The 23,591-nt window shown below is 41.1% G+C and overlaps 1 protein-coding gene across 3 annotated transcripts in view; it reads right to left on the minus strand.

Moving 5' to 3' along the window:
- The window catches only part of LCP1 (lymphocyte cytosolic protein 1), an 81,054-nt gene that overhangs the window by 15,445 nt on the left and 42,018 nt on the right, over positions 1–23,591 (minus strand). For all 3 annotated transcript variants that reach the window (XM_019500492.2, XM_006278912.4, XM_014608366.3), the window contains exons 2-7: positions 15,827–15,913; positions 11,550–11,704; positions 9,990–10,119; positions 7,234–7,366; positions 6,655–6,736; positions 3,963–4,128 (exon numbers count right to left, since the gene is read on the minus strand). In XM_019500492.2, coding sequence (XP_019356037.2) covers positions 3,963–4,128; positions 6,655–6,736; positions 7,234–7,366; positions 9,990–10,119; positions 11,550–11,704; positions 15,827–15,890 — 730 coding nt within the window. In that variant the 5' untranslated portion in view covers positions 15,891–15,913. The remainder of the gene's footprint in view (positions 1–3,962; positions 4,129–6,654; positions 6,737–7,233; positions 7,367–9,989; positions 10,120–11,549; positions 11,705–15,826; positions 15,914–23,591) is intronic.

Consider the following 23,591-nt stretch of genomic DNA (forward strand, 5'->3'; position numbering starts at 1 on the left):
AATATCAGGTATAAGAATACAGAGGCTTTTAATGTATCTGTCCTAACATACTCTACTGTGCAAACATGAGCTCCTGCTCTCACTGGAGTCACTGGGGCATAACACAACTGATATGTATTTAAGAATCTTTACCAAAAACAAAACCCATCCCCTGGTGAAACCCTCATATTATTGGTAAGATACTGATTTGATTGTATAGATTCGCTGACTACCTTGTCCTGTTCTTATCCTGTATCTTGAGCTGTGTTTTATTATTGCTTGCATACTTAATTGCCAAAAGCCACCCTGAGTTAGATCTTGCCAAGGAAATAAAAACAAATAGCTAAAGATTCTTCCAACCATGTAAACTAAAACAGAGGATGCAGAAAGAAGTGGTGTGTCTATAAACTATGGCTGGAGTACAGATTAAAGACGATATAGGTATGACTCAAAAGCTAAATGAATACTTTCTCTAAGTTTGCAGTAAGGACAATGTTGTTGAACCTGGAGGCACAGACAGGATGGCTAATGGGAATGGAGATACAGAAATGGAAAACACCAGATCTGAGGTTAAAGTAACACTTAAAGAGCTTTATGTGCTTAAGTCATGGGGATGAGATAACATCCATTCTAGGATTCTGAACTGGCATATGGAATTGCAAGGCCTTTTAATAAAGCTATCGAATCAGAGGAGGTATCACCTGACTCAAATGTACCTATTTTGAAGTAGGAAAGGGAGAAAATGATTTTGGCAACTATGGCTCCATCAGTCTGACTCTATAATATACCAGATCTTAAAAGGAAGTCTTGAAGGAAAGAGCAATTAAAGACAGGGAGATAAATGGGAAAATGGACAAAATGCCAAAGGCAGATGATGCTGGAGTAACCTGATCTATTTATTTGATAACTGATTTTCTAGAGAAAAGAAATGAAGTGAAACTAATATCCATTGACTTCAGTAAAACATTTGACACAGTGCCTTATGGGTAATAATTAGTTGAGCTGGAAAAGATGAGAATTAGACAATTTCTAAGGGGAGTGAGGTAGTGGCTAAAGAGGAGATACCAATGTATAATGCTGAAAAATTCAGTATTGTGCTGGAGAAGATAAAACCTTGAGGAACTCCTTGAGTTATCTTGACATCAGCTTTGTTTAGTGTTTTCCTTAATGATACTGGCATATAAAGTATCAGCATGCTACTGAAATCTGCTGATTTAATCTGCTTGGTTGGATCCGTGTGTGGAACATATCAGTTTTATTTAGGAAATCATTATAAGCATGTTTGAGACCCTTCAAATAAAAATTCAGATGACTCCCTCCCAAAGTGGGAGTCATCCTCAATGCACAGGATAACTGGATTCTCAAACAGGAAGAATACTGTGACATTTAGGCATGGACAAAATTTGACTTGTACAATATGAGGGAATAAAGGGACCCATGGGCCAGCCACAGTTAGATGCATACTGCACTAGCTAAGAATCCCACAGTGGTTGGCACATAAACCAGGCTTGGCCCCATGCACCCGCCCTAGCCTCTGCCAGTGCTTTCAGAGCTGAGTAAGAGAAATGGAACAAAGTTCAGTAGCACTTAAGTACAAGGTCATGCACACAGGGACTAAGAACAAAAATTTCTGCTATGATATGGGGGTCATCAGTTGGAGATGACAGACAAGGAGAAAGACCTTACAAATTAGTCAGTCACAGGATAACTATGAGGTACTAGTGTGATGCTGCCATGAAAAAGGGCAATGTAAACCCAGGATCTTATTGGGTGAGGAATTTCCAGCAGAAAAAGGGAAGGTGCACAAGCCACTGAAAGGCACTGTGTAGTACAGGTGTGCGAAGCAGGCCATATTCAATTCGGATGCGGATTCAGCCCGATTTGATTTGTTGATTCAGATCACTATCCTGATTCGATTAGGCCAAATCTGAATCTGAAGATTCGATTCTGATTCGAAGAATGAGCATAGACACAACTTTATATGTTTTTTCTACATACCTCACTGTACCAAGTGGCTCATGAATGCTGAGATGGTGGGGTAGATAGACCATCCCATAGGAGCATGGGGGGCAGGCCTCCGCATGCTTGGCTGTGGACCCTGAAGTGGACCGGAAGTACTTCCCATCCACTTCCAGGTTCACCGCTGAGTGTGCAGGGGACGCCCCTTGCAGCCACCCAGCTCAGCGATCGACCACGGGGGGACTCCAGGTACCCCCCAGACCCACGAGGCACCAGTCGCCAAGCGGGGGGGGGGGGGGGGGGGGCGGGTCCCCATGCACTCCGCAGTGGACCCGGAAGTGGACCTGAAGTGCTTCTGGTCCACTTCCAGGTCTGCTGCTGAGCGTGCTGGGCCCCTCCGTGCTCCCATGGGACGCTCCTTCGGCCCCACCATCTCAGTATTCACGAGCTACCTGGTACCTTAAGGTATGTAGAAAAAACATATAAAGCTGTGTCTATGTCTGAATCATTGAATCTCTCCAAATTGATTTGGAGGATTCTGCTTCGATTCAGAGAGATTAATGGGTCTCCTGATTTGATTCGGATTTGGAGATTTGGCCACCAAATCAGGTCAAATCTCCTCTGAATCGAACTAGTGACCAAAGCTTCGCACAGCCCTACTGTGTTGGTAGAGACCTCATTTAGAATACCATGGATCATTCTGGTCATGCATGTTCAAGAGAAATGAACTTGAATTGGCACAGTTCAAAGGAGAGATAATACAGCGATCAAGAAAATTGAGAGTCTATCTGACAAGAACAGACTAAAAGGGTTTGGCTTGGCTTGGCTTGTCTCGCCTAGAAAAAGGAAGGCGGAGAAAGGATTGCTGTCTATAAATACATCAGGGGATAAATACCTGGGAGGGAAAAAGAATTATTTAAGCTAATGGATAAAGTTGGCACAAAAGTAAGTGGGCATAAACTGGCCATTAATACATTTGGGTTGCACACTAGAATAAAGTTTCTGTCAGAACAGTGATTTTTTGCAGCACCCGCCCGATCAGAGAAGTGTTGGCAAAAAATGTAAGTACTCATAGCACAGACTTGGATTCAATTATGACAGGGATTGTCAATATGACATGGAGGCATGCAATAGCAAGGACCTGGACTAGGTGACCTAGGAGGTTCTTTCTAGTTTTGTATTCTTGGAACTGCAGAACCACAGAACGGCAAGTCCAGTTTACTCTCTACATGCCAAATGAAAACATGCTGCTACTGGCTTACATTTGGTTCTCACATTCATAATATGATTTATGTGAGAGGTTCCTACACCATGGAACAGGGACCAATAGTAGCCTGTAGAACAGTTGCAGGGGTCATGCAGAGATGTTGATCATCTAGGTGCAGTACTCTCTTTGTTCCCAGCTGCAAATATCTAAGATATTCATTGCAAGAAGAGCCTGGTGGCCTTTAAAGACAGTTGAAATAAGGAAGAAGAATGAACCTTGCTGCCTCTGCTGGATGCCATTGTTACACAAATAAATAAGAAAGCAGAAATTGAAGCACATATTATTATTGGAGCTGGGAAGTAAAAGGTACCAATTGGTGCAGGGGACTGGACCCGATGATCTTCCAAGGTCCCTTCTGGCCTTACAATCTATGAATCTATGAATCTATGAATTCCTGAGAAGCACATCTAGAGGAGAAGGGAACCAAGCAGCAAGGAGAAATAAGGGGAACAGTGGATATGTACACATGCACGTACAGTATATGTTATGCTGTGTAAAATTGATAGAGATTTGGCATTGGGTTCTGTGAAGTACAGGAAACCAACAAAGCTTTCTGACTGTAACATGAGGGTAGGTTCTGATCCCAGGTACAGGCATGGAAACAACCACACAAAGTTTGAACACTAAAGCATCATAACATATAACAGAGAATGATAGAAGTGAAGAATAAAGATAATGACAATTTGAATAAGAGTTCAAATGAGTGAATGAAATAACTCAGTGATGACAGCACTGTAAAGGAAAGCACCATGTGTACCTTCATTTCTGCTGAGCTCTATGTCAGCAAACAAGCCAATTTTGATAACCTGCCATAAAAGGCCCAAGACAAGGTAAGGTTTCCCCTCTTTTAAGTCTTCAGCACCAATGTTAACAACATGGCACCCAATAGCTGAGGCGGAGTTCAAGGCAAGGTTCAAATTTTCCTGGGGGGAAAAAAAAGAAAGATAGAGTTTTATTACAATGCAATAACTCAAAATGGGAGACAGGGAGGGAAGAAGACAAAGGAGAAAAAATGAGTAAACTTAAGTATAAGCCTATTCAGAATTAGGGCCTAAGTTGTGTGATAGCTCTGAATTTTCCAGGACTGAAGGACGCTTCAGTGTCCCAGTGCAAATTGGAGAACCTGCCCTTGGCCAGGATAAGCAGCTTCTGTTTCTTACCTTGATGGGTCACAAGACATTGTACCTTGAGCCTCTCACTGGTCCCAGCCTGACTATTGCTCATTCTGGCCATTATATGAGTATCATACAGAGGGGAAAGGAAGAGAAAGGCCATATTTTGAGAAGTGTGGGAGGGAAGGACGTTCCCCATCCATTCTTCAAGATGGGGAACCGAATGAAGGAGACATTTCAGACAGGCCGAAATTCTTATGCTTTTATTTTTTTAAAGGGGTAGTCTGAATTTGATCAAAGGTTTGGCGTGTTCAGATAAGTCTCTGAGAAAATAGATTAGTAGGCAGAGATCAGATGAAGCAGACATAGGGCCTTAGCAAATGGCATTTATCACACGGCTTTGCAATTTATCACATGAATTTTGCTACCATATGGAAGGGCTGATGGATTTGATTAGACAGAAAACACATACAGGTACCAAGCATGAACTGAAAAATTCACAACACTGAAAATTAATTGTCTTCTCTGTACTTGACAGTTGTAAAAGGGTTAAGCTAAAGCATAAGCTATATTGATTAAATCATTCCTAAAACTGACAGGGATTGATCTGTGCTGCATCAATAAGTTGTGTTGCTGACTCTAGAGAATTAGTACTGGAAAAAATGCAGATTGCAGCACAAAAACCCAAAGTAATGGCTTCTAAGCTTACTTGATCCTGGCTAATGCCTCATTTAATCAGGGATAATGGAGGGTTGAAGTGGGTTACATTTATATACAGAATATATATCTATTTATATATATCTGTACACAGATCTATCTATAAATATATATAGAGATATCTATCTATCTATCTATCTATCTATCTATCTATCTATCTATCTATCGATACAGGTGGGTAGGGACCCCTACACACTAGAGGGTAGGGAACAAATCCAGGAGGATCTGGACAGGTCGGAAAAGTGGGTGGAACAGAATAGAATGCCGTTCAACAAGGACAAATGCAAGGTACTGCACCTAGGGAGGAGGACTCACCAGCATGCTTACAGGCTAGGGGAGGACCTTCTAAGCAGCACAGCAGAGGAAAAGGATCTCAGAGTCATTGTTGACACCAAGATGAACATGAGTTGTCAATGTGAGGAAGCGATCAGTAAAGCTAACCACACTTTATCATGCACTAGCAGGTGCGTGACAAGCAGGTCCAGGGAGGTGATACTTCCCCTCTATGAGGCATTGGTCAAGCTGCAGTTGGAGTACTGCATCCAGTTTTGGGCGCCACACTTCAAGAGGCGTGTGGACAACCTTGAGAGGATTCAGAGGAGGGCCACTCGTATGGTTAGGGGCCTGCAGGCAAAGCCCTACGAGGAGAGATTGAGGGCCCTGGATCTCTTCAGCCTCCACAAGAGAAGGCTGAGAAGTGATCTTGTGGCTACCTACAAATCCATTGGGGGGGCCAGAAAGGAATAGGAGATGCTCTGTTTACCAGGGCACCCCTTCGAGTAACTAGGAACAATGGCCACAAACTGACGGAGAGCAGATTTAGGTTAGACATCAGGAAGAACTTCTTTACAGTAAGGGTTGCCAGAATGGGGTTCCAAGGGTAGTGGACACACACACACACACACACACACACACACACACACACGTCTACATTCCATTATAGGAAAAGTTGAATGAGCTTGAATTTAGATCATGGCAGGAATATTTTTGCTTTTCAGTTCATTTTAAATAATGTTTGTGGGCACAAAAAATAAAAATTAATTCAATGCTCAGGTTAAACAGATAAAAATCAGAAAAGAAATGTAGTTGCTAGGATTCTAACAATAATATTAACCCATGCATGTTGTATGTGTGTAGTATTTGTACATCTCAGCTGGCATTTTATTAGACTGGAATTCAGGAGATAGGGTTTCCATTCCTATCTCTGCACAGATTATTGTGTGTTCTCAGGCACATCACCTAATCTGAGCGCTCAGGTGCCTTTTAGTATTTGAGGAATTAAACTAAATTTAAATTTGTTGTGGTCTTCATTGAGTCTTGACGATTGAATTCTTATGGCACCTATTACCTGGGAATCTGAGGCTCAAGTCCTACAAAAAATTACCTTCTTACTTAATTTTAAGCTTATGATTTGGCCCCCTCACTTCAGCAGGATTACTCATGTTTAAAATTAAGCATAGGTGCAAATGTCTACAATTAGAGCTAACATATTTTACTTGGTCACAAGCTGTGCCTGGCTGTTTTGGGTAGGGCTATGATACTGATAGCATTAAATTTAATTAAATACAGAAGAGTGACTCATGTGGAAAAGCACAAAACCATATTCCATCTTTCAATTACCTGTATTGTGAAGGGAGTTAGTTTCTTTTTGTTAATTGTCCTTTCATCAATGGTATCCGGAACAGAAAAGTTGATCATTTTACTGGAAATACAAGAAAAAATACAAGTGAGAAATATGCCACTAGCTACACCAAAGAGGTTCTAGCACACCTGTGAAAAAACATCAGGATCTGGCTTATGTTGAATATGCAAACAAACATATAGAAACCAGTGGGTTCTTTACTCTGAAGTCCTGCTTCCATTTCTATTCAGTCTTTACTCAGGAAAACTCCTGCTGGCTCCATTATCTCTCCACAGATTCCAGGGACAGAGACATTCCACTTTGTAACAAATCATGTATTTAGTTTACAAAGATAAAAACTATTTAAAGGGAAAAAAATGTAGTACCTTTTAAGAAAAAAGGATCTTAAATAAGAGAGTCCCTAAGGCACTGATCCTACCAAGAATCACACCCATGCATCCTTTTAAAGTCAACACAACAGATCATGGGATTCCAGGTAAGCATATTTATTTATTTATTTATTTACTTTTATTTTTTTGCAAGATCTAATTCTGTAGGGAAATCTTTGTATTATTTACCACAGCACGATGCCATCACCAACTGCCTGAAAGAGGTCATCAGTTTCTGGATTCATTGGGAGAACATGCTTGCAGTCAGGATCATTCTCAAGGGCTTTATTAATCCAGTTGACAAAGGCATACTTTTCTTCTTCTGCATATATAATGGTAAGTAAAAGTACATGAGTTTGCAACTTAAAATTTCTATGATTATTTTAGAAATAAAGGCTAAAGTATGGGAAAGATAATGTTTCACATATTTAATCAGAACTAAAAAGTGGTCATCCTGTGGATGATGTAGTATGGATCTACCAAACCCCAAAGTAACTCTGAAGGAGGTGTTACTTCCAGGCTTCTTGCCAAACCAAGGGGGGAACTGTCTACTACACTTCAAGGAGCAATCTTCCGTCTTTTCAGCTGGCCTTCTCCACTGGTTCATGGGACCATAAGTAGGTCTGCCTGGCGGTGGGTCTGGGGAAGTTTATGCACCAGGGCTAAGGACAGACATTACACATAAACCAATTTAAGTGATCAGAAACTGGTTTAAACCTGTAACAGAATAGATGTTCAGTGCACATAAACCAGTTTGAAAATGGCTGAAACCAGTTTGACATAAACCTACTTGAATGTCGTATCAGACTTAACTGATTTGGCTCAAACTGGTTTATGCAATGTCTGTCCCAGACCCCTTGCTGGTTTAAGATAAACCAGACTCACCCATCATCCCGACATGCTCTTTGGGCTGGGCGGGGCTCCCTGCTCCACAGCAGGGCTGGCCCCTCCCCTCTGCTGCCTCTCTAGAGCTCCAGCAAAGACTGAAGGTGTCTGCCTGGCTTCTCTCTGCTAAGCAGGGATTATTGCCCCCACCTCTTTGCCTTATACCTTTCAGCATTAGCTAGCAGACCACATGCTGACTATGACAAAGGCAGACAGGTGTTTTGGAGCTAATCAACAGGGAGCTGGTAAAATCCTTCTTTGGAAAAGCTGTTTAAGAAGTGAAATAATGGAGAAAGGCTTTGTTTTCTTAATGGGTTGATAAATACTGAGTTAAGAGTGATAAACATTCCCTGCTGGGCTACTCAGGAGGGATTGGGGGGGGGGGGGGGGGCATCAGAGTGTCCTGCCAGGGCCTGGCCATGCCCCTCTCAGCTCAGCCTTGTGGAAGGGAAGGGAGGGTATCTCCCCCCCCCCAAACTTCTAGCCTGAGCCACTGAAGTCATGTGCCTGCATTACTGGAATAAAAAGGGAATTTCTATCCACTTCCAAATCAGTTCAAACTTTGCAGGTTAAACTAACCTGTTAAGATTGAATCAATTCAGCCTTTTTGAATGTCTGTCCCTAGCCCAGAAGACCCTAGGAGTGGCAGTTGCATCCCCCTGGCAGTGACAGTCTTTCCTGCTTAAGCGAGATAACTTAGCAAAAGACTCCTTCATTCTCTCTTCCACGTAAACCAAAAGCAAAGGAACCAGGAATCACCTGGTCCTATGAAAGTTGCAAACAAACAAAGAAATAGTAAAAATATTAGAATATTTGCAAATAAATTCTCCTACCACTGATGACAGTGACATCAGTGTAACCCACAGTAAGCCAATAAGAAATGCTAGGCCTGGAGGACTGTCTGAACTCCCAGTCCTCTTGGGAGCTTAGGAGTCCAGCAGGGCTGCATATTAAGTGCCTCCATATATCAGGATCCAGAGCACTCAGAGAGATGTCCATTAAAATCCACCAAACACACTGGCAGCAGTATTGAGCTCAGTTTAATCCACAGCACCCCCATTCACTGTACGACCTGGGGAGGAGGGGACAGGAAAGGGAGAACACATTATGTTTAGAGCATTTGCTCAGCAACTATGTTGTCTCAATGTTGGCTACCCTGGAGTAAAGGTAGGCAATGGTACCAAACGCTGGTATAACTATCTCTGGTATAAATGTACTTCTGACTTTCTCTTGAGCAAATGCTCTGTGTTGTGTATTCACTCCACTTTTCTTCTGAGGTCATTTGAGAATGCTCCAGAGTAAAGGTGTCATATTTCTGCATCTTTTGGTATATAAACTGATTTGATGATTAAAAGAATATTTTGTATCTAACTATAAGATCCATTTTCAAAGATATCACAAACACAAAAGAGCCGAAACCTAAATCCTAGTCCTAAAGATGCAGGGTTATTGGTTGTAGACATGTTGGCCTAAGGATGTAGGCAGGCAAGGTTCTTTGGGTAGATGTGACATTTTTTATTAGACCAACTGAGTAGTTGGGAAAAGGTTCTTTGCAAGCTTTTGGGCACAAGCACCTTTCTTCAGGCACTGGAGACTCTGCTGTTGTTCTGAGATCTCCAAGATAGGAAGATCTCCAAGATAAGAAGATACAATTTTCATTCCTAAATCACTTCAGTGCCTTCAAAACTTCTATCCTGGAGCCTGAAGCAGTTTTAACAGACACAGAAACATCCACCACCTTCAAAATCAAGACTTTCTCTTGACATGAAAATTTCAATGCTTATCAAAATGTATCTAGCACTTCCCCCACATTGATCCTATCCTTATTAGAGCTGAATGATTATTTAAAACAGGAGACACAGCACTCTGCCAAGATGCTGCTCTTACGTGTCCTCAGCTTTATTATATATTGCATTATGTACATATAATCCAAGACACCCACATTGTTACTGCAGTTCTATATAACCGAAGCTGCAGTTTTTTACCAAAGTAAATTATGAAATGATTTCCAAGAGACCATCAAGTTTTAAGTACTATCAATATGACCTGACTGTACATACCTGAATAAGAATGTTGTGTTCCAACACTGGACTGTTCTGAAGTTCCACCAATAGCACAAAGCCCCTCCTTTTTATTGATTGCTTTTCGGAATGTTTTAGCAACATCTGAACTCTTCAGACCATGGACAATCTTTGAATACACAAGTTTATTTTAAAATTTGAAGTTTATAATAAGACAATGAAACCTGTAAAATTGTAAGGTTTCAGGTGATAAATTCCTTGAGACAGGGAACATGTTTTTTTCTATGTTTTGAACAGAGGTGAGCTAAGTGAATAAATAATCTGGATTACTTTTAATAATTGCTCCAGTGGGATTTTGCACAGAGGCAGTTCTTACTTTTATGGCTGATTTTGCAAAGCTTTTGCAAAAGCTTTTTGGGAAAGCTTTTTCTGTTTTCAAAGCATCAAAGTAAAGGGTATCTAATTCATAGAAAAAAAGGGCAAATAGTATTAGGACAATACAAGCTTTGAAATTTGGAGATGAAACTTAAATAATTTAGGTTTTTCACAGAGGTGAGTGAAAATCTGGGTTTCCTTCCTGAGGAAAATTCTGATACTTTGACATTTGTTTCCGGCCAAAGAATTTCTTCAAATAACATGTTCAACCTGGAAAAGCTGAAATGTTGAAATGAACCTTCAACCAAAGAAGCACATTTTGACATTTCTGAATCAAGACATTTCATTTCCATTTGCTGAACCAGGTCAAAGCCTTTTAAGTCAACGTTCAGCTGCAGCTAAATAACTTGTCATGCTGCACTGCGATAGTTGTAGTTTGCTTGCCTCATGTTCTCATCCTTCCTGATGATATGGGCTCCCTTGTGAAGCTACAGATACCATGATGCACTGCAGTCTTCAAGTGATGATACAAAGACCATGCTGCAACTTGAGAGATGTTATCTGGCCAAAAACCAGGAGCATAGGATAGAATGGCAGCAGGATATATTTCAACTACAGCTCTCCGAAAGCACCACGGCATCTTTATGCTGAGGCAGGTTAATGTTAAAGCGATTCTGAATGTGCTCTTTTGGTTCCATTCACCAAATCAAAGTGTTTTGATTTGAGTCAAGCAGACCCAGAATTAAATATTTTATTTCAATTTCCCTGATGGAATAATAATCAACAGGGATCCTGGTTTTCTCTGATAAAAAAAAAAAACAAACACCAATTTTTGGTTTAAAAAAAGCAACCCAAAATCCACATTTTCCATGATTAAAATGAAACACTACTAATATATATATATCTATACACCATTAATATATATATTAGTGGTGTTTCATTTTAATCATGGAAAATGTGGATTTTGGGTTACATTTTTAAAAACAAAAATTGGGGATTTTTTTTTTTATCAGAAAACCAGGATCCCTGAAAATAAATCAATAAAATCATAACTTTACCATAGAAAATGCCAATTTTGTGGAGATGGTGTATTTTGTCAGAGTCATCTTGACAGATAATCCCTGACCAGTTGTCATTTTGAAAGTGAGACTTACGGGTTTTTTTCCCATTCCTTTTTATAGGACAGTCTGTAAGATAACATTGTATTCATAACATTGTACCTACTGAAATAAATTCATCAAGAGTAATCTTGGCATCTTGGTCTGCTGCAAGCTTCTCCTGAAGGATTTCTCTCACTCTATATCCTGGCAGGGGGAGGTTGGCTGCTTTAAACAGTTCTGTTAACTCGTTAGCTTGGATGAAGCCATTCCCATCAAGATCTATACAGGACAAAACAGCCGCTTAGATTTTACAGCAGTTTAATGTTAATTTTCAACACGTGGAGTGACTTTTCCATCGAAACAATGACACTATAGTGAAAATTAAACAAAAAAGGTAAGTATTTGTGTCTTGGTTAGATATATAGTTTTACATTAGCAGTGCAAATGAAAAGATATACGGTATTTACTCAGATATAAGATGAGGTTTCCCCCACCGCAGTCAACATTGGGGGAAAAAACCTTCATCTTATATTAGCATACAAGGAAATCTCATTAAGTACATTGTCTATCATTAAACTGCTGCTAAAGGCAGCATGTACTTAGTAATGGAAACCTAATGGAAATAAAGTTGATTAAATCCAGCCAACACTGAGCAAGACTATAAAATACATGGCCCACATAAGGCAAACATACTCACGGTAACTCTTTGTGTGTGTGTGTGTGTGTTTGGGGGGGGGGCGTAATGTGTACATGTGTGTGGCCCTTCAAAAAATAGGCAGTTGCTCCTCCAGGAGGGAACTGGCACCAGGCCTGAAGGTTCTGCAATACCAATGCTGAGCTATTGGGGCTAGGGACAGACATTACACATAAACCAGTATAAGTGATCAGAAACTGGTTTAAACCTGTAACAGAACAGATGTTCAGTGTTCATAAACGAGTTTGAAAGTGGCTGAAACCAGTTCGAGATAAACCTGGTTGAATGTAGTATCCAATTTAACTGATTTGGGTCAAACCAATTTATGCAATGTCTGTCCTAGACCCATTGCTGGTTTAAGATAAACCAGACTCCCCTACCATGCCAGCATGCTTTCTGGGCTGGGCGGGGCTCTCTGCTCCACAGCAGGGCTGGCCCCTCTCCCCTGCTCCCTGGCTGCAGCTCCCGCAGGCTGCAGGCATCTGCCTGGCTTCTGCTCCCTGCTCCTCCCCTCCCCACTATCTGCTAAGCAGGGATTTCCTCATTCCTCACAGACACCTCTCAGCATTAGCTAGCAAACCACATGCTGGCTACCTCCAAGCTGTGGCACACGGGACAAAGGCAGAATCAACAGATAGCTGGTAATGTCCCTCTGTTGTTTTCTTAGTGGGCTGATAAACATTGAGTGATCACTCAGTGCCACCCCCTTCAGCTTAGCTCTGTGCAATGGAAGGGTGGGCTGCTCTAGTGCCCCCCAGCTTCTAGCCTGAGCTACTGCAGGCATGTGCCTGCATTTCTGGAATTAAAAGGGAACGTCTACCCACCTCCAAATCAGTTCAATCTTTGCAGGTTAGACTAACCTGCAAAGATTGAATCAATTCAGGCTCAGGCTTTTCGAATGTCTGTCCCTAACATGGGTCACAATGGCGTGAAATGCTACTATCTCTGTTGGGGCCCAACCCAGGGACCTATAAGGTAATTCATGAGCCTTTCATCTTTAGACTACTATTATCTCGGCCTTTTGGCTAAGATCAAGTGAGACTAGGGACATCTGAACCCCAAGGCCTCCAGGTCTGAGGCTTGCATGTAGGATGCTTGCCTGGATTTGGGGAGTATCTAAAGCCCCAGACTGATGGGTCTGGGAAGAAGGATACTTGCCTGGTGGTAGAGCCACACAGACTTGATGACTAAGTTCTACTCAGTCAATTTTTTAAACTTGACTATTGGGCTTTGCACAATTGAATTTGGAACTGATTTGGCCCTTGACATTTTATATATATATATAAATTTATATATATATATATACATACAATTTATATTATATACACACATACACACACACACACACACACAATTTCAAAGGCCAAATATATATATAAAATAATCTGTACTATGTACAAGTAACTACAGAATTGCTGCTTAAAAATGTATCTGTGGAGTACCTGTGCTAAAATTTGCAGCAGTTTCAAAAAAGATAAACTGCATCAATTCTGGATGATCTAAGTCTATGGGTACCCTATATGCAAATTACTACAGGTATGTTCATTTGTAGGTGGGGGTGGCAGAGGGCAAGGGGGCTACTTGACCCTCCAGATTTATATTCTCTGCTGTAGCAGTGAAAGGGGGATGAATTCATGCTGAACCTCCAATACTACACCTGGAAAATTATAACAAATGTATATATTTTCCATATATAGAATCTAATTATTGGGGGTCATCTAATATTCACGGTCATCTTATATTTGAGTAAATATGGTATATTAAACTTATAGTATTTTCAGTAAACACATTTACTTTTCTTTTATTATATTATTTTATTAAGATCTGAAATGTGAGTGTGAGTTTTGGGAAGATAATATGGTCCATGGAAATAATTCTTAAAAGGGCAGAGATGCAATGATACTGGTGTGTAACTGACTGTCTCCTACATGTCATTTCTGATTAATTCTATCTCAGTGACTCTAAATAATTATAACTTACATGCTAAAAAGCTGGAAAATAGGGGATAGCAAGAGAGAGAAATTAGATCCAAGTTAAGGGCCTGTGATGGCCACTACCATTGCTTATCACTTTCCCAGGGATGCATAGAACTTCATAGGGTCAAACCTACAAGGAATTAAAAAATTGTGGGCATATATGGGATGCTGCTAACTCTGATAGTCCTACTCAGTCAATGTCACAATACATTGGCATCTGTTTCATACTATGTCACTGGCATTGCCATCATTTTAGAACAGTATTTTCTTCCCTTTTGGTGTGTAAACTCCACCAGAAATAAATCAGAAAACTTACAAGTTCACTGCCCCTATAGGGGAAGCTGCAAAACAAACACAAAGTACTACCAGATGGAAAAAATAACTAAAGGAATAAAAAGGGAGCACAATAGTGGTATTTCTACCATCTTTTTTAGGGTTGGTAACCCTGCATGTTATTTGTAACAGTAGTAGGCAAACAAACAGAGGTCATGGAAACTCCATCCTTGAAGGTTTTCAAAACTTGGCTAGACAAAGCTTTGGCTGGGATAATCTTGATGACCTCCTGAGGTCCCTTCCAACCCTAACTTTATATGATTCTATGATTCAAACAGAGAAGTATGTTTCCCATCCCCCTGGCCCCCACCATACTACTTTATTTTATTACTTCCCATTTTTCTAGAGACATTGACAGGATTTTTATACACACCAGTGTTTAGCCACTAGTAGCCTAGCCCAGAAAATTGCTTAAGTCTAATGAACTTATGAATGAGATGTTCATTGTACCAAGGTCTGTTTGGATCTATAAGGGATATCTTAGTGAAGAGCTTCTTATTTTGAAAGCAGACTATTTGGATTTCATGGTTTTGATATAGAAAAAAAATTAGTCTCTGTAGTTTGTATTCTCTATGTATAAAGTGTCTTAAATTTTGCTTTGTAGATTTTCTGGGTGGTCAGCTGGAAATTGAGCCTGCCATCTGCAATATTTAAGCAAAAGAACCTAAAATTGAAGCTTTCTTTTATAAACAGAAGTATAGACTAAACAGGGCATTGCTGAAGCTGCTGCTAATTACTTTCTTACAACTGAAATAGAAAGAGAAGCCAGAATCTGACTGAGAGAAACCAAATGCTTGGTAGGTAAAAGAAGCAATGAGTGACTGGCTTGTGGGCAATAGAAAGGCATATTCTTGGAATTTAGGGAGAAAGAGATTGGATCTGTGTAAGCACTGAAAAGTAAATTGGGCCCCTGAAAGTTTAAAAAATGGCAGACTGAATTCAAAATTTGAGGTAAAGCCCAAAAGAAGTGTGCATTTGAGATACTAATTTTGTGTATTGTTTCATTCCCTCCTGAGTCAATATGCCATTTTAAACAAGACAAACTTTTATTGCCTTTTGAGTAATTTATCTTGAATAAATAAAGTTTGTAGGGAAATGGTTTTAAATATTTCAAGCTTTGGTTTCAGAAGGGGCTCAAATTATTTCATAAAATTTGTGTTTCAACAGTCAAGTATCCTCTTCCAGCAAAGTGATGCCAATGCTGTACTTAGAGAAAAAGCATACTGTGGTTTTATTTTAAAAGCTCTGCCATTGCATAAGGTTTACTATGTGCAATTTCCATGATGTTGTACAATCACACTTAAGTGTGGGGCATTACACTGAAGCTGCTCAGTACAGTAGGATGCAGTATAATATAACTTCATCTTCTGTAATGCCTTTTGTGCTGAATGTACTCACCAATTTTGCAGAAAGCCTCTCTTAGCTCTGTCATCTCCTCCTCTGAGATGTGGGTTGATGCCATCTTTACTTCTCTGAATGACCAGCCTGCAAAAAGACATATATTATTATTTGATGCTTTTCTCTTTTTAATCACTAGGGGTTCCATGTAATTTAACCTCAAAATTGGAATCAGCACGATAGCACAAGGTCAGTGAACCATTCCTTATTACTTACAATAGCTCCTTTCTGTGTAAAGTCAGTCTTTTTATTTTTAATTTCGTGTCTCAGGCTGAATCAGCCAATGACTTCCTAATTCTATTGGCTAAGTAGAGCTCAATTGTTCAAATCTGTGTGGTGCTACAACTGGCAAGTATCCGACCTCCCAAACTCTTCAGCCTGGAGCTTCAAATACTCCCAAATCCATGGCAGGCATCCTACATGCAAACCCCAAGCCCAGAGGCCTGGAGTTCAGATGCCCACTAGTTTCACTTGCCCCTAGCCAAAAAGCCAAAGGAACAAGCTAGAGGGAAAGCTTGAGAGCAATTCCCCATCACTGTAAATTGTGTACCCTAGATCCTCACATTTGGAAGCATTTGTAGACTCTCGCAGGGGTCAGTCTGCCGACAGCGCAAGGGATAGGTCTTCACACAACTACACCAAGCCACTCAAGACCAAGAAGAAGGGTATCTCCCCTTCCAAGTAAGTAAAATAACCTGAGCTGAAAACCACCTCATGGTATCTCCCCTGCCAGTGAGTCATGCAACTAAGAGAAGACTTTCTGTATGTAATTCCCCTTGATCGATGTTGTTTTGCCAAACCCTGTTCCAGATGCTTCTCTAGGCTGGTGAGTATTTATGATACTAACCTAAGAGCTAAATCCTGCCCTTACTTAACCTAGCTAACTTGTGGATGGTGCACAGCAGAGTGACAGAGAAGAATCATGCTGGACACTCATTAATTCCCAAAGCTGCCTTGCAAGTATAGTTCAAGATGACTCAGATATTTGAAAGGAAACACATGATTGAATTCACTTTGCTGCTGCTGCAGTGGGGAACAGCTTCTTTACCTAATGAATGTATCCATCACATAACATATAAGCAGAGGGGCTGCCAGCTAGCAAAACGTGTCCTGAGGGGGTGAGGGTCACACACAAGTATAGCAGCAGGGACTCCCATCTCAGCGCTTTCCTGAACTCTAGGCTGGAATTGTGGCCCTGTTGCTTCATGGGTGAACTCTGAGAGCAAGCAACGTTTTGGTACCCTTTTCCCCTCTCAGCACACCCACACAATGCAAAGAAGTAGTTTGCAAATCCTATATTTTATTCCAGTATCATTGGGAGGGTAGGATAGAGGGGGAAAGTTTACTTTCCCATCTGACAGGTAGTTGTCACATCTCTTTATTCATGACCAGAAAGTTCTAAGGGATCATATGCCACATTCTTTTCCCCAGTCTATGTCTGTCTTGTCAGCATCCCTCCCCTCCCCACCCTCCTCCCCCTGCCAACCAGCTCACCAAAATTCCCTAAGGGACCTCGTACTCGGCCAGGTAGATGGGATGGGGCTGTGGGCAGGCAGGGAGTGGCATCTGGGAGCAGGACACCCGAGAGGGGCCAGGATTGCGGGGCGGTGACAGTATGGGGCCCAGACCCAGGGCAGAGCTGCGATCTGCTCCCCACACACCCCTACCTGCGGAATTGGTGCCCATCACTGGGGCTTGCAGGGAGCAGACTGCAGTTCTGCCCTGGGTCCCACCCTGCACAGTCACTACCCCAAGATCCCATCCCATGATCCTGGCCCCACCCACTCATCCTGCTCCCAGACATTGTTCCCCACCCACCTACACCCCAGCCCATCTGCCCGGTCATGCTCTGTGGCCACATGGGTCCTGCGTCCAGCAGTAGGTGCAGGGCAGACAGGCCGGGGTGCCTGAACAGCAGGGCCAGATCTAACAGAGGCATCATCCAGAACAACTGCCACCACCAGACTGGCAGAAAGTGAGTCCAGCCACTGGGGGCGGTGGGACTGGCTGCATGTGCCACATGCACATGCCACTTGGCTGCTCCCTATGCCTGGGCTGGGTGGAACCAAGGGACCTGCCACCAGCCAGACAAAATCCCTTGGAGGGCCAAATCTGGCCCACTGGTTTATTTTGCCCATTGCTGAGTTAGATTATAAATTATTCAGGGACAGTCAAATACCCCATGTCTCCCCTTTCTTGATTGCTGTTTAAGCCAATAAAAACATGATTATTAAAAAAACAGAATAGGATAGAATGAAACAGAATACAGGCTTGAGTTTGAGGCCTTTGAGGGTGGATGCTAAAGTTGCAATGTTCTTTAACAAAGCAATAAAAGGAAATTTAGAAAGACACTACTGCACATTTAAAAGCATCATTTCATTAGAGAGACCCTAAGTGCAAAATCTATACAAAGTTGTAAAAGCTGTTATGGTGGATTTGAAAAATGGAAGATGATATATGACAAGTTTGCTAGAAATCTTTGAGTATGATAGTTATTGTGTATTTGAATTGCAGATTTAGTGCTTTGTTGAGTTTCTCTATTGATTTAGACAGTGACTAAAGTGTGGTGTAGAAGAAAGGCTATTTATGGAGATGGATTAAAAATAGGCCAAAGACAATAACATGCAGGTAGTTTTTCCATCCATTCTGTCTCTACAGCATTGCCATTTATCTGCCTCAGTTCTGCCATTTTCAGATCAGTAGTAAAGGATGGCTTCATCAAGAGAAAAAGTTGGGGCAGTTTGTTCACATTTTCCTGAAGCAACATCCACAAAGAAGCATAGCAAGAGATGGTAGCCTTTCTGGGTCAAAGTTTGTGTGCTTGTATTTCTACACTACTTAGTACAACAGGGGTCTGACTTCTACTGTAACACTGTACATAATACTATTTATCATTATTACAATTAGTGACCTATGAGAGACCAAATCATAAAAAGATTTAGCTGGACAGATCATTAATCTCTTCCAGTATAGGACTATTCTGTTCAACCTAGATATTTAATCAAACAATGCAATGTGCAATATGACTTATAATAAGACTATGCCATATATCAATAGAAAACAAAAACAATGATAATAGTACTTGTATCCTGTAACAGTCCTATTGCAAGCAGTTTTACAGTCATTTGGGCCAATTTACCACCCATGTAAGCTGTTCCCCTGAAGCAAAAATAACTGTACTTCCATATGCTGGGGAAGAATCCGATCATTGAAGCAAAAAGACCTACTGGCCATTGATGGCACAAGTTTGCCTGTAATTTTGATTACACCCCTTTCAGATCAATACTATCAACCCCAATATATAGATATGAAAACCTAACACAAAAATTAAATGGCTTGTCTAAGAATACAACACCAATGTAAAGACTAGGATTAGAGCTCCTAAGGGCTAGGGACAGACATTCAAAAAACCTGAGCCTGAATTGATTCGACCTTTGCAGGTTAGTCTAACCCAGCTAGGTTGAACCAGGTTCCAACCATACAGACAATCTCTCTGGACTGAGGAAATTCGGGTACGTGTCTGCAATGGCTCAGGCTGGAAGCCAGGGCGGGGAGGGGGGGGAGGAGGCTAGAGCAGCCCTCCCTTTCCTTGCAGAGCTGAGCTGAGGGGGTGTGGCCAGGTCTCAGCAGGAGGTTCTGATTAGGGAGGGCGTAAGCCTGCCTGCCTGCAGTCCCAGGCTTTTCCCGACTCGCTGCTCAAAGGGTGGGAGTGCTGCCAGCCTGCAGGCCCCAGATAGCACTGAGGCAAAGCGGGTGTGGGCCATGCATGCATTTGTTGATGATACAGAGCTTTTCAATCTCCCTCCCTGCTTCTGTATACTGTCTGCAGCAAACTGACAGGCAAGCAAGCCAGGGGTGAAGGGGCTGATAACAGTGTCACGCTTATCTCAGTGTTTATTGCCCCATTAGTAAAACAGAGGGACATTACCAGTTACCTGTTGATTTTGCCTGTTGATTCAGCGCAGACCCAGCATGTGGTCTACTAGCTAATACACAGATACCTTCTCTGTAAGGCAGAGGGGAGGGGAGGGGAGAATTCCTGCTTAGCAGGGAGTGGTGGCAGGCGGGGAGGAGGGAGGGAAGCAAACAGCTCTTAAACTGCTTTTCCACGGAAGGACATTATGCTACCTGTTGAATAGCTCCAAAAAGCCTGTCTGCCTCTGTCATCTCCCACAGCACTGACTGTAGCCAGTATGTGGTCTGCTAGCTAATGCTGAGGTGTCTGTGAGGGAGGAGGGAATGCCTGCTTAGCATGGAGCAGGGAGGGGAGGGGGAGCAGAAGCCAGGCAGATGCCTGCAGAGACTGCCGAGCTCCAGCGAGGCAACAGAGGGGAGGGACCAGCCCTGCTCTATGATGGTGGACCTGAGTCTGAGATGACAATTGGGCAGACAGATTATATATTACATGGGTCTGGGCTCTAGCCCTTTTATTTGTCCACTAAGCAGCATACACACCAGTACTGCAAAAGATCAGGTTGTGCAAATATATTCTTACTTCATTTGTAACCACATCAGAATGTTGGTTTATGTGTTCATTTATTTTATCATTCGCACTCTGTGTGCATGGAATGCTGACAAATTCATGCTGAAAAAGCCTCTGTAAGACATTCTCCTAATTTCTGTTGTGGCCAAAATAAATTACAACACGATAATTTGTCTGGTTTTCAGTTGACCTCATCCCCAAAAGAACCAGCTATATCTCTGGTTTAAAAGATCTAATAAGTTATTTCTAACTGAGGACATAATGGAAGAAGAGAAATAATAGTCTCAAAATGGAAATGCACTTTCTTACCACTAAATTGAGGCACAGAAGAACTGATACTCTCATTTCTTTTGATTTTAAAACCAGTTTGAAAAGCTGAAAAGGACTGTATGTCATATGTTATTGTGTACTTCTTAGCAAAAAAGTCTGCATTCAAAGTGCAATATAAGTAATGATAAGTAATACTGGTAAATAGTAAAGGCATTAAAAACCTGAGCAATTTTATTATTTGCATTAAAATAGTTACCTAAAACATAGTGTTTCATATAGTTCTTCATTTTATGGTGTTTAAGCTTTATTTTAGGCAGTACAATGAAACCCTTTATTTACTGAGGTGCCTTCCATCCCTAATGTCTATGAAATCTATGAAATATATCCATACAGCGAAAGGTGAACTTTTAACTTTAAGTAAAATGGCAGATTTCTAGAGGCAGCCATTACCTTTCGTATGTGCATATTTTAAGAACCATTTCAACCAGCGATGGGATAGCTGAAATTTCCATGCACATTTTGCCTGTTGGGGTTTATTATTAGCACTGTCTTCTCTAGTGCATCAGAAGGAGGGAGAAGACTGGGTGAGTCCCTTGAATCACAGAATCATAAATTCTCCTGATACACACACTTCTAAATGGTTTAGAAGCTAAAAGCTCAGCATTCTTGCAAAACAAAGCAAATAAAGCAGTAGAAAGAAGGAGAAAAAATCCCTATTTGCCTCTATAATAAAACCTCTCCCTTTCCTTTCACTTCTGTGTTTTCTTCTTTCACCAACAGTTCCCTCACCACATTCCTCTCCTACCTCATGTTCTTTAAATCATGGGAACCTTCTAATTCACATCCATCTAACTAATACTCTTCAGAAGGCCCCTGATACTTAGGGTGGCCATAATTATTTTAGTGAAATCCAGAATGGGAGGAAAGGTACTGGGAGCATGTGCACACATGCACATGCACACACACTCCTACTGGACGCCAAAGCTCCCAGGTTCCCACCAATCTGGGACTTTTGCTTTAATTTTCTCCAGCAGCCAAGATGCTGAGACAGTCTATGAAATCCGAGAGTGGCCCAGCCAATCCGGGACATACGGTCACCCTACTGATAGGACATTCTTCTCCTACAATACTCCACTCTAACAATGGAACATAACATACATTGTCTCCATGGCTGCTTTTGTATGTCTGTTGACTTAACTATCACTCCTATGCCTACAGTTTCTGTTCAGCTTGAATATCCTACTTGCATATTTTGTATGGAATAGAGGATGTAGCATGTAAGCTTTTGGCCATTAGAAATGCTAACTACTGAAATCAGTTTTACAAAAACTGTAGAAACCATTTTGTTCCTTTCCGTCTTGTTTAATTTCGTTCTTACATATGAGGAAAGCAAAAAAAGAGAAATTATTTAGTTGATCTCATCCTAAAAGAAGAATCAATGCCATAAACCACAAAAATGTGGCTTAAAGGTTCCTCAATTTTAAATTTTAGTCTTCCGTTTGCAGTACAAAACAACAGAAACATCTTTAAAATCAACATCCTTAAACCAGTAATGGAGAAAGGAAAGCTATGTTGCAGATGTTTAGCAAAAAATATTTAACACAGTTATAGCATAGCCTAAAATATCAATTTTGCCTGCAGCAAATTCCAATTTTGACTGTAGTTACTGAGAGGTGCAAAGACAATGCATCAAATTACTTTGCACATTTATTTCAGTTTGTGGAAATCAGAAGTGACCACAGTAAAATGACATAACCATCTCTGCTAGCAAGACAACCTGGCATTGCTTGTTAAGAGTATGAACAAGCCTTAGTTTCATAAACTTTCTGTATAAGACATTGTTTTTCAATATAAAATATGAAGTGTTTAAGGCCAAATCCCAAGTCCTAGTCTATGCTTGAGGAAACAGGTTTCATTCAAGAAAACTCCCCTGAGGTTACAGGGAAGAGAGTCCTCTTTCCCATTCAAAAGCCCTGTCAATATTGGGCTGTAGTAGTAACTTCTGATCCCATAGGGAGTTTTGGCCAGGAGTTGTACATAGCAGTAGACATGCTAATAATGTACTTGCACATCTTAAATCTATCAAATTCGTTTCCCATGGAGACAGCCAACAAAGCATATCCTGTCAGAGATGGGTGAATAATGTGCTTTTCAGGTTGGCAGGAAAACAGAAACATAAATGAAGAACCCCCCCCACCATGTTTCCAATCAACTCAAAAACAGTTTGCCTTGAACTAGTTTTATTTTTGAATTATTTAAACTTTCTCATCATTCTTTTTTTAAATTTTGATTACTTTTTAAATGAAAAAATGAATGTTTTAATTTTTTGAAATGTAAAATGAAGCATTTTGTAATTAAACAAGTTGAAACAAAACACTTAGACTTTTCTGAAAATGTTTCCATTTTTGGTTTGGAGAAAGCCATTCTCCAAAATTGACAAAAAGTTTCAAATAGTTTTTGTTAAACTTAGCATCTGATGAAGTGAGTTGTGGCTCAAGAAAGCTTATGCATCTCTGATTCAGCACCTCTACCTGGCCTTTTGCCTTCCAGTGACATATTAAAGCCACATTGTTTTATCAGAAGTCCTTACAGATTTCAGCAGGGAGTTAGTTCTGCTTTAAAACGATGTGTGGTAGCCAGATGGAGGAAGTCATTAGCCCACTGAAGCAGTAACATCATGTTACAGTGCATAGTATCATATTTCGCATTATCTTCTGAAGATCTATAACTCTTTAGGACCCTATCCTGCAGTTGGACATTGCCTGGGACTCCTTTTGAATGTGAGTGGACAGATTGTAAAAGTACATTGAAGAATCAAACCCTGGGTCCAGTAAAAGAATGAATAACACTCCTACCCCTGTTTCTCTGAGTCGAATAGCATGGCATGTTGGTTAGTTCTGTCAGCTGACCATGGTGGGGGGTTTTCACTGGGAAATAGTGCCATGAAGCCAAAGGCATGTTGAGAAAGGTGCAGAGTATCTTATGACTAGGCAGCATCCCACCCAGATTACT

The sequence above is a fragment of the Alligator mississippiensis genome, chromosome 1, assembly GCF_030867095.1.
Source record: "Alligator mississippiensis isolate rAllMis1 chromosome 1, rAllMis1, whole genome shotgun sequence".
NCBI lineage: Eukaryota > Metazoa > Chordata > Crocodylia > Alligatoridae > Alligator > Alligator mississippiensis.